The sequence below is a fragment of the Zingiber officinale genome, chromosome 8A (genome assembly GCF_018446385.1).
Source record: "Zingiber officinale cultivar Zhangliang chromosome 8A, Zo_v1.1, whole genome shotgun sequence".
Taxonomy (NCBI): Eukaryota; Viridiplantae; Streptophyta; class Magnoliopsida; order Zingiberales; family Zingiberaceae; genus Zingiber; species Zingiber officinale.
The window spans coordinates 139,894,103-139,906,320 of record NC_056000.1 but is presented as its reverse complement, the minus strand read 5'-3'; the positions used below and the strand labels follow the sequence as shown (position 1 = coordinate 139,906,320).

General features: G+C 40.8%; 2 protein-coding genes across 2 annotated transcripts; both read right to left on the bottom strand.

Moving 5' to 3' along the window:
* Positions 1 to 1,032: 1,032 nt before the first annotated feature.
* Positions 1,033 to 3,057, bottom strand: LOC122007907. The gene has a single exon (XM_042563443.1). It carries the CDS (start codon positions 3,046 to 3,048, stop codon positions 1,168 to 1,170), a length of 1,881 nt encoding a protein of 626 aa, XP_042419377.1. The 5' UTR covers positions 3,049 to 3,057; the 3' UTR covers positions 1,033 to 1,167.
* A 3,226-nt stretch (positions 3,058 to 6,283) lies between these two features.
* Positions 6,284 to 10,087, bottom strand: LOC122010427 (aspartic proteinase 36-like). Its single transcript, XM_042566957.1, has 10 exons — positions 9,691 to 10,087; positions 9,158 to 9,287; positions 8,786 to 9,042; positions 7,813 to 8,040; positions 7,362 to 7,524; positions 7,204 to 7,280; positions 7,029 to 7,125; positions 6,856 to 6,922; positions 6,669 to 6,740; positions 6,284 to 6,587 (listed from the first exon to the last, which is right to left on the bottom strand). The coding sequence occupies exons 1-10, from the start codon at positions 10,047 to 10,049 to the stop codon at positions 6,415 to 6,417; spliced, it is 1,623 nt and encodes a 540-aa protein (XP_042422891.1). The 5' UTR covers positions 10,050 to 10,087; the 3' UTR covers positions 6,284 to 6,414.
* Between the last annotated feature and the right edge of the window lie 2,131 nt (positions 10,088 to 12,218).

Here is a 12,218-nt window from a genome sequence, read left to right as displayed (position 1 = left end):
GTTAATTAGATGTAGACCTCACTCCACTGCAATATAAGAAATGTTAGTGCCGAATCAGAAAAGGGGTCTCCGGCGTTGGCCCTCCGACGCTTAAGTTAGTCACCGGAAAGATGAAAAAAAGTAGAGCAACAACGAGCACAGACGTGAATCGTGAATAACGCGTACCTCTGCCGATAGATGGACCTCCTCTTTATATAGTACCATGGTGGGCAGTGAGCACGACCCCACGGGTCATCCGAGATGGTAAGTGGTGGCTTGCTTGCCACATGATGTCGCGGGGTCGAACCACAGGGCAGTCGGGGCGCAAATCCCCGGTCCTTGTGCACCTCACCCCACCACCACTTGCTCTCTCAGCTGCCGTGATTTACCTCCCTCGTGATGGCCTGGGGTCGGGTGCGGCGGGGGCGCTAGGGGCGAGCGATTTCGCCTTTTTGCCACATTGTGGGCAGCGACACGCTCTCAAAGGCACGAGCACACTTTCCCAACTATCCCATAAGGGCATGCCAGAAAAGTATCTCTGATACTATACCTTAATAAGGCATGTAAATCCCTGATGAGACAGTGGAAGCTTCCGCTATACGATCCATCTGTTGACCATGCCTTGTGTCAGCAGTACTATCTCCGAGAAAAATATTAAGAGATATGTCAATAATCTCTCTGATCGACCAAGCGAGATAGCAACTCGGATGGGGACGCCTCCACTCGGTTGGTCTCGACTGTTCTTCCCTATGGTAATTGGGTCAGGTAGAATGCCTCCGTCCGACCGGACAAGCGCTCTGGTCTTGTTCCTCGATCTATCCGTAGCATTATGCTCGAAGAAGTCATCTCTCGATCGGACATTACATGCACTGATCGACAATTGTAATTGACCTCCGCCCAGTCTATGGGTGAGCTCGTTGACTCCATAGCGTTGATCATGTTAACTTTTATCTTCACATTGATAATTAACCTCGCTTCTAACCCAAATTAAATCCAAATTAGATGAGTCTTTTCTTACTACCGCATCACCACGAATGTGCAAATTAAAAGCGTTGATTGATTGTATGGGAGGAGAGAGATAATGCAATCCGTCCCAAGATTTCTTTAATAAGCTAATTATTAAGCAATCAATTAGTCAAAGAAATCTTTTGGTCATAATAAGATTTCTTTAATTGTCTTCGCTTACTTTTAATTTACTGGTTTCCCATTTCTATGGCTCTCCTCTTCCGGCGCCGGCGCCGGCGCCGGAGCTGGAGCAGCTTTCTTCTTCCTTTCTGAATCATGATGCTCTCCCTCGAAGCTGAACCCTCCCATAGCCATCTCTTGCTCCGCCGCATCCCTCTGCTCCCTAAACTTGGCGTAGATGTCTCCTTTGTAGAACTCCTTCGTCCTCCACACTAGCACCAGCGACACCGCCGCGCCGACCACCGTCACGGCCGTAATTATGAGGAACGACATCTTGTAGCACTCCACGCCGACACACGTCAAGTCCCTGTCGTCACCGGTGCCGCCCGCCAGAGTCCTCTGCTTCCTCGCCTCCACGTCGTACAAGTGCCCCGCCACCCTCACGTTGAGGAGGTAGGACCCCAGCGGGCTGGCGGCGCCGCCGAAGTTGTACAGCGTGGAGTAGTACTTGAGTCCGAAGATCTCGGAGATGATGGCGAAGAGCAGCGGCCATTGAGCGCCGAAGCAGAAGCCGATGACGACGGAGGCGAAGTAGAGGGAATTGGGGATTCCGAAGGCGATGAGGAGGTGGCCGACACAGGAGAGGAGGAGCACCGCCGTCAGCATCAGCGGCCGAGGGAACTTGAACTTGGTTAGCAGGATCTCCGACGCGAAGCCGGAGGTCACCCGGCCGGCGTAGTTCCAGATGCTGATGAGGGACACGAATGTGCCGATGCTCTGCTTCGCGTACCCCAACGACTCCCCGATCTGCCCCATGTTGTCGATCGCCGTCAGCGTGCCGCCGACCCCGCATATGGTGGCGAAGAACAGCACGAGCATGTCGACGCTCACCAGCGCTTGCAGAATTGAATAGTCCTCGCCTCGCTCCGGAGGCCGGAACATCTCCGACGCACACCGCACCACCGCGCCCCCTGTTTCTTTTTCAGCTGCAGCCGTGGGTGAAATTTTTGGAACCGTCACCGGTGATGGCTTCTGAACGGTTATGTCGATCGGCGCCGAATTTTGGAGTTCATGTTTTCGCCGGTTGAAGATGTTGAGCTCTTGTTTGACGACGACGACAAGAGGGAGGAGGAGGAGGAGGATGGCGACGGTAGCGCTGGCGGAGTACTCGGAGCGGGAGAAGTTGCCAGCGGATTTCTCTACGACGATGGCAACGAGAAGGTAGGCGGCGAGGGCGAGGGAGATGTAGAGGAAGTAATAGAAAGCGCGGGGGGTCTTCCCCGGCGGCGAGGCGGCGACGCTCATGATGCGGATGGTGTGGACGAAGACGATGGAGATTGCGGCGGGGAGCCAAGCGACGAGGAGGACGAGGGACTTGGAGTCGTCGAAGTAGATGGCGTAGTAGAGCTGCGTGATGATGGCGCCGCTGAGGCCGACGAAGCCCTTGAGGAGGCCGAGGACGATGCCGCGGTGGTCGGGGAAGTTCTTGACGCAGGTGACGAGGGCGCCGGTGTTGGCGAAGGTCTGCGAATTGGCGCCGACGCAGATGTAGAGGCACATGAGCCACACGGGCGGCGGCGCCGTCCGGCCGGTGATGGCGAGGTAGATCATGAGGTAGCCGAAGAGGTTCATGGCGGCGCCGAGGGAGAGCACGACCCACGGCGGGGTGACCTCGTTGATGAGGCCGGAGAGGATCCCGACGTTGGCGCCGAGGTCCTTGAAGAAGGAGAGGGTGTTGAGGGTGGACTGGTCGTAGCCGAGGGAAGTCTTGATGTCCTTGGAGTAGATTGAGAAGATGTAAGTGGCGCCGGCGGCTGCCATGATCAGGAAAGAGGAGAAGAACATGAACCACCGGCCGCGCACCACCTGCACCAGAAACCGGAAGAGCTCCAGTTTCAAGCCGTCGCCGCCGGAAGCGGCGGCGCAACCACTGGACATTCCCATCTTCCTCTGTTTTATGCTCTGTCTGTAGTTCTTAATCTATTTATAGATTCAAGCGGCAAAGGGGCAAAAGGAGACGAGGGATGGCCTTGAGGAAGTTTTTTATTTAATTTAATTTAATTTAATTTAATTAGAAAATTAGAGAAATACTTTATCAATTTTATTTGTTAATATATTTTAATTTTCAATTGATTTAAGATTAATGGAATGGGAAGAAAGAGGGAGGTAGAAAAGTTTTTCATCACAATTTTTCATTAAAAATAATATTAAAGAATGAGTATAAAGTTTTTTTTTTTTTTTTGTTTATTTGGATAATATTCTACCTCATTTTAAGGTTTAAATATGCACCTTAGAGTCTCCATATTAATATCGAATATTTTTTCCAAATATTTATGATCTCATATTCTAATCATCAATCAAATATCTCATTCTTTAAATATCCCTTCAAATTAAATATTTATAGGATCCACCTATTAAATATTCCATATTACTGTGATTTTAAATCTCCTTTGTAATTTTTACTTCCAATAAAAGATATTTAAAATTAAGAATATTTAGAAAAAAATATCCTCTAAATATTTTTTACTGTGATGTCCTTATAAAATTAGTTTGCATAATAATAGTTCATAAACTATTTTTTAAAATCATGATATTTGAAGGATTGTTTAAATGTAGAGGGTTATGTAAATTTTTAATATAATTTTAAATTAAAATAATATTGTATTATATAGTACCTATCTAATTTTTTATTATAAAATTAAAATGAATTCACAAAAAACACCCTAATTTTTTTGAGAACTATAATATTCACTTTTTTGTGCATGTCATTTTCTAATTATTTTTTATTATTCTTTTCTCTCAATCAGTTCTAATTGTTTCATTGTTAGTGTGGGTCAAATGAAGAGGGGCCCTGGCCCTAAAGGCTAAAGGTTACTTGGAATGGTGAATTGCATGTAACATTTCTTCAATCATTGGAGTAGATAATCAAAATAAAACAAGAAGCGATTGATAGTGATTAGCATAGATATATGCTAAAACTCTTACAAATAATTATCTCTATCATATGCATGAGTTAGATAACAATCACAAAGTGTGAGTTAGTCAAAAAAGGGTTAGATTTAGTTCTTTGAAAATTATGGATCACATATCTTGGACTGCTTTTTGAAGGATCAAGATTTTCATGCGCGTGCACAATTAGAATCTTATCTTTTTCGTTTAACTTTTCTTAAATATGCCACATTTTAGGTTCTAATCATCCTCCTACGAAAACAATATTTTCTTCAAAGTTAAATTAGGTAGTGAGATTGCACTAGGGCTGTCTTTTCGCTCATGCATGAATTCAAAAGCGAATTCCTATATAAATCTTGATTTGATCCAGTCCGAAAATCTTGATTTGATCCAGTCCGAAAGTTGAGTTAAATAGGAATATTGATAATGATGGTAAGAATGTTGACGAAAAGAAGAATATGGGACCTAGGGGAGAGGATTGCTGGTGGTACTCACAAGCCTACAAATACTACAGACCAAGCACTCGGAAGCGTTAGAGCGAGAACTAGGGAAGAGGTCCCTAGTGCAAACCTTTTAACGCTCAAGTCAGAAGAGAAGTCGAGCGGAAAAAAAGAGAATGAGGAACAGTAAATGCGTGCGCGTGAGACTGATGTCTAGTGCGTACCTGATTAACAGATAGAATCTCCCTTTTTATATTGTCTATCAGAACCTCCGCAATCATAAGACATCAGAGAATGTCAAGTGTCAGGAGGTGTCGGATGAAAAGAGGATGTACGACGGACTTCCATTAGGTAGAGGAAGGTTCCACGATTTGTATATGGCAAAGTATTGGAATATTCTCTGACTAATAACTGTTATTTCCTGACAAATTGTTGTGATTTCCTAACAGCGTTGTCCCCTAGGGGTCCGATCGGCTAAGAGGCCAACCGAAAGTAAAGATGGACTTCTGCCCATGAGAAGTAAGGAGACTGAGCTCTGGGAGTTCAATCGACTAAGGCCGACCAAGAGTAATGTTGGATTGGTGACCAAGAGCAGTAAGGGGACTGAGTCCTAGGAGTCCGACCAATGTAAAGTCGGTCAGGAGTAAGGCTAGGCTGGAACCTAGGAGAAGTGAGAGGCCTGAGCCTTAGAATTCTGACCGGCGTAAGACCGACCGGGAGTAAAGCTGGGTTGGAGCCCAGTAGAAATGAGGGGACTGAGCCCTGCAAGTCCGATCGACTAGGAGGTCGAACGAAAGTAGATGTGGAGTGGACTACTTGGATGCATAGTCCTTAATCCTGATTGCTACCTTCTCCTGACTTTTAACTATCACGTTATCTTAATAATCATCTCTGCCCTATCACCGAGGTCATCCATTATTCTCCGTATCAAATCTTAAACATTCATTATTGACCTGGGGTTTACCCCACCATGTGTTTATGTCCTGCGTACTTACATGTACCTCCCTCCATATTTATGGGACTAAGAGTAGGGGGCTGCTAAGATAGTGGATCTACCTTTTTCAAGTGTTTACTTAGATGGAAATTTTTAGCCGATAAAAACTGTGAATGTGGGTAACACTTTCTAAAACTTGATTTATAACCCCTACTTGATCCTCTTTAGTTAATCACCATCCTTACCTCCTTCGTGCACCGAACTATCATTCTTATTATACCAAACAAACTAATTGAAGTATGAATCGAGTTGTCAAAAATAACAAAAAATTAATGAATCTCAAGTTAGGCCTACTATCACTTCCTCATTTAACATCACACTTTATAGTATGGAATTCCTCAATTTTTGGCAAAATTAGTTAACTCCATGAGGATCTTGTCTTCTTACCTCAAAATCTTAATTCCTTTTGAAAATTGTTTTTTATATAAAAATAAATAAAAATAAAACTATATAAATATGGCAATAAACCGAGTCCCTCCCTAATATTAAAATTATGCCCTTTCCCATGATGAACAAATCAATGAGGTGCTTTGATGATATATTGTATGAATAATGACTCATGAGTGAGACTTCAAGTAACCAAACAAAAAGGAGATTGGCAATCTTCCATATCAATCTCTTCAACAAACAAACAAAAAAATTAAAAATTTCTTCATCAGACAGTTCAAAAACCGGGCTCGACTTGCTTAAACTGGTTCAATCGCATAAATACAAATAATTACGGCCGAACCCGATTCAAAAACCCGCAACAACTGCTGTAACACTTGATCAGGGTTTTAAAACACTTCCCAGAAGAAACTTAAACATGCAAACCTCATGAACATTTTATAGAGTGAAGAATCAAATTTACAGAAAGTGGAGGTAGTTTCGATCCAACAGCAGCAATAAAGAATCAGTGTGTGCATATATTTACCATCTGTATCGTCGCTATCTTAGTAATCTATTTGCAAAAAGTGTATAAACAAGAACAAATCCAGTCATTGTCCAAAGTAGTTTATCGTAAATGATCTGTGAGGATTGGCTAATCACGATTTGGCTGGCGTTCAGGAACCGGTCCTGGTTCTTACCAGATGATATGCTGACATTGACAGACTGAGAACCTGAAGAAAAGAGTGGTAGAGGTTTCAGCAGCTGATCATAAAAGCAATAGATAGAAGAATCATCCGCGATCAGAGACTTACAGTCGTAGCTCCGCCAACCGACACGCTGATTTGCCAAATCATACACCACTATCTTATCCTTTAGAACAAGGTCTGCAGAGAAGAATGCACATTGTGTTAATAACCCTTTAACTCGCTAAGCTTTCGATAAACTTTGTGAAAGATAAGAAGTTTCAAGAGCATGGAATTCTGTCTTTAGTCCACAAACCTCCTAGAATTGTTACTCCTGACCCGTGGTTGTTTTGCAAGCCTAAACACCATATGTCTGTATAATCCTGCACGTCGAAGTCGATGCTACCTATCAGATGCTTTGTGAAGTAGTAATGAACTTGTGGCTGCCACAAAATTACTCATACGACAAAAACAATGAAGGCAACTTACAACAATGCCTTGTTTTAATAGATAATCCTCGGGCGTTAGTAACATTGATGCACCGCCCTTAAAGTTCAATGTGATCGAAGGAAATGATTCATCGAGACTGCAATTGAGAGAAACAGCATGCTGTTATACGAGTCAGATTGCTAGAAAGACAAGCACAGCAATGTGTTGGAAAAACCTGCTGGAAGTTATGAAACACTCATTTCCACTATCGGTGGGGATCGAACGCACTGATGATGAAACAGAAACGTGCATCTACAAATAGTAAAGCAGAATTATTATGACAGCAATATAGATTGATAATAGGTTGGCCTCAGAAGCAACAAGTAAACTTACTGCATTGATCAAAGTAACGTAAATCTGTTCGGCAAGGTAAACCAATGTAGTCCCAGAGTCGACAATGGTCCCTTGCAAGTTTGTTGTGGTGAATGCCGATTGATCGATGGATAGTGGCTGATCATTGACAGCAATGCTTTCTAAAAAAACATTGTAATGAGGCCTGATGGGCAAACTGAGGCAGTCAGCATGTGTAAAAATCTTTTAAAAATAGAAGATAAAAAGACCAAAGGGGGAATATCCAAAGAATGGTTGTCTGAAACATCATAGGCAAATTCATAATGGCGATATTTGTCATAAGATAACTAGAACACATCCATAGTTTTAACAAAATGAGATGATTTCCTAGCTAAGAAGAAAGGGATTGTTTTAATCATGAGAAAAATGCTTCAACTTCCACCAATTTTAGTGTGTTTAGAAAAGCATAAAATCTTATATCAAGAGAACTTACTGTGCTGGAACAAGTGGGGTGTAGGCGATACCAGGTGCCAAAATCTCTCCGAGAACCAATATGCCTCCGCCATTATCTGAACCCTTCAAGCAATGAGAAAAAACTGGAGGCGCAACACCCATAGCCGATAATTGTGAAATGACAGATAATCCATTCTGTCCAAATCCCAAAATTCCACCAACTGCCTTGTCTGACTTGCTCAAGTCTCCGGTCTGAGAGTTGCTACAACTGTACAAAAGCTATTTTTAAATCAGTAAATGTTTGTAATAATTTCCTTATATTAACTCAAAGAGCAAGCGGAAAAGCATTCGATTAAACTGGTGTAGGAAAAGAATGAATAATGAGGAAAGCAAATATCTATCAATGAAAATGACATAGAACTAGTAATCAATTAGGGAAACAAAGATAGCCTCACCTACACTCAGCAATCAATATATTGCATAAAATCTATGAATGAATACCCTTTCTGACAACATAAAATAACTAATAGAAGGTAATTTCCTTTTGTCAGACCGAATCGAAATTGAGTTCAGTTTTTTTGCAAGACATATTTCGTGGGAAATGAACGAGTAGGAAAGTTATCGTGCCTACAAGTTTTTTGTCCTTAACTATATGAAGCTAAAATTGTTTTATATAAGTTTATGGTATATGATAAAATCAAAATTTCCTATTGCATTATGTGATAATTTATATATGATGGATATGATCACTCAAACTGAGCAATGAAATTAAACAAACACACAGCATAGAGATACACGTATAAAGGGCGGTACGGGTGCATGATGCTCCAACAAATGCGGGATCCCAAGGAAGGATCGGATCATATTGGGTTTATTGTATGCAGTTTTACCTTGCATTACAAAAGGTTGTTTCCACAGAGATACACATATAAGTAAATGAAATAATAAAGGGTCTAATTTTTTGCCTTAAACTAGACACATCAATCAATTTAAGTTTCAGCAAGTATTTGTACCCGAAAACTATTTGAGCTGAGGAATTCAAAGACTCTGAATTTGCTGTAACTGTATCGAGGTGCATAATATCATGTACATAGAAACCGGCAGTGCCACTCCCATCACCATATTGGAAGGAGTAACTACAAGCATTTCCTGAAGAACCGATCGAACAAAAGGCCTCGCCATTTTGGACGGCAGAGGTACAAAGTTCATCAAAGCAAGTAATAACTGAAGATGTGGATGATTTATCAGGTTCATAGAACCCCAGTTGGATCTGCATACCACCAAATGAGAGCTCATGCATACAATCTACCTCAAATGGTCAACAACATATCACTCGAGTAATAGAAAACATATCCAGGAAATCATTGGAGTGCAAAACGGCTTACATCAAGTCCGCTAGATGTCGGACAGCCATCGCATGGATTGCAAGTTACCCACAAGACATCACTCCCTGTATCAATTTGAACATAGTATTCTTTTGCTGGGTTCCCCAATTTCACGTGAGTATAATAAAGCCTGAAGTAGAATGCGCAGATTAGCACAGATGATTTCTCAAATCTTCAACAAGTACCTTGAACTAACTCCATTCACCAAGAGATATAAGGAGAATACTATGAATGATTCCATGACAAACAAAAAATGGGGGAAACGCAGGTATGCTGAAGAAGAAATAAGTAATTTTAGCATGGTTCGGATGGAACTCCTAGAACACGAAGAACGATATTCAATGAGTGAACATTTAGGAGAACAAAGCATCGAACTGATGCGAAGAAGCTACAATGCGTATTTTCAAAGCAAGCCGCCGGAATCCCTCAACAATTTCGAACCATGAGAATGAAAAATATATATATATATCCAAAAAGATTCCTTTTGGGGGCAAAAAAGAAGCAACTTTCGGCAACGAAAAAGGTTTACATACCCGACGGTGAAGGGATTGGAGGAGCCCTCGACGGGGAAATTCACCAGGCCGGAGGCGGCGAGCAGGGACCGGCCGTGGCGAGCGCGGTCGCGGGCGAGGAGATGGCCGAGGTGGACGCCTCGGTGAGGCAGCGACCTGAGGAGTTTCAGTCTGGCAGGGAAAGCGCCGGCCATGGGGCCGACGGCGACCAAGGCCACGGCAGCAACGAAGATGAGGATCACCTGCGGAACCCGCATCTCCCTACCGCCAACGGCCATCCTCCCTCCTCCTGGACGGTATGAGGCTGCCGCCCAACGTAGAGGAGGAGGAGGGGAAGAAGGAAGGGGATTACGCCATCGCCATGAACAATTTGGGAGCATTTATATGCCCTCGTTTCTTTCCTCTTCCTTCCTCCCCTTCCCTCGCTATTTAGAGTATTTTCCTATTTCACCTTCGACCGCCATCCTATTTACTGAATAAATAAATAAATATCATTTTTCAAAAATAGACAAAAATGGGAAGAAAAAATGACGTGGCGTCAGGAGATGGATATTGTCGGATGACGTGGAGGTCTATGATTAGGGACAAGATTTGACGGAATTAGGTCATGTCATTTTCACCACTGAAAAAAATAGCAAATTAAAATTTAAACAGGGAAAATATTTTTTTTAAATATATATTAAAACTTATTTTTTTTTATTAAGGAATTTTTTGTGATTTGTTTTGAAGTCAAGGCTTAATTTGGTATATATATATATATATATATATATATATATATATATATATATATATATATATATACGGATGAATTTTAGATTCTTGATTATTCATATTTGAGGGTCTAATTATTATTCCGGATAGATAACTTTGTAATTTGATAATATATAAGGTAGTACCTAATAGATCCTTATTTATATTTATTTAATACCTATAAAATCAAATAAATAAATAAATTTAAATAATATTTAGTTGATTAATGTTATAAATAAGAATTATAAACTATTCACGGATAAAGTTGCTAACCAATGTTTATGAAAAAAACTTATGAACTATCTATCGAAAAAGTTTCATCAACCTAATAAATAAACAAATAAATGAAATTAAAAATAAATTAATCCTATCTAAAAATTAGAAAAAATGATAGACCTGATAGGTGACTCTAGTATTAATAGTGTGAAGACTTTTAGTTGGGAAAAAGATAAATCCAAGTGATCCTATGTATCAAAGGGAACGTTAACAATCGAGTTAGGGAAGGATCCTCAGCATAGGCACTCCAACACTCAAGTAAATGAACGATTCAATAGAAGGTAGTGAATAGTAGTTGAACCATGGATGTATAGCATCTTGCGTAGAGTAAGCGTACTTGCGCATGTAAATGAAGATCCTCTTTTATAGTGTTAATTTTTCTCTCTGTACGAATCTTGATGTGTTGTCAAAAAAGAGTAGACTATAATGATGCTCTAACATCTTTTCTAAAATTGACCCGTAATTTCTACGTAGAAGATTTTGTCGTACAGTTGGCACAGGGAATATTCCCGTGATTTCCTGACAGCGGACATAAAACGACAAAAAAGAATGTTGGGACGTTGAATATAGGGGGGCTTTAATATGCTTAAATGGCATATCAACCAAGTCCCCTTAGCAGTTTGATCTGACGTCGCTCGCAAGAGGCACCAGGTCATATTAAGGAATGATATCAAGAACTTAATCTTCACTTGACCTCTCTGTCTGGCCAAAAAGTCCGGTCAAACCGAGTGTCTAGTATGTCCGATCGATAATATAGTTTGATTAGTCAAATCATTCAACCGAAATAGGTAATCATATTATCCCAGGTAATGAAATGGACTTTGTTTTGAATAATACTGGCTTAGTTCGGGGTTTCATTAATACTAAGGGACTCGAAATCCGACCGGACCAAGAGTCCAATTGGATGACCACTCGATCGAGAAGATTGATCGTGCTAGCCCCAAGTTTTGACCCCTCCTTAATTTTGACTATCATATTAGACCCCTCCTAGATTTTGACTTGGCTTTGGGGTCCTATATCATATGTCGTATCATAAATAAACAAAATTAATATTGTAAATAAGGATTATAAAGAATCTTTATGGATAAAATTTATGAACTATATTCATGAATAGATGTTTCATCAACTTAATAAATAAATAAATAAATAAATAAATAAAAATTAAAATAAACAGATAAAGTTATATTATAAGTTTGATAATTAATCAAATAAATTTAAAATTTTAAACATACAAATAATTTTAAACTGAGAGCTCTGAATACCTAAATGAATTAAATTCAAATCCAACTCGAACCAAGTTGAAATTCAAATCAAGATAAGCCCGTAAAATAGAAAACATTTATTTTAGGCTCGACTTTTCCTTATCCCGATTATCTTAAGTCGGAAAACCACACAGCTCAAACTCAGCTTCATTCGTTTACAGTCATATATTTATTAAATTAATATGATTGTTAGATTTTATATTGTTGACTTTAACAACTGCAATTAATTAAAGATCACGTGGTTTAATTGTTTCATGAGTG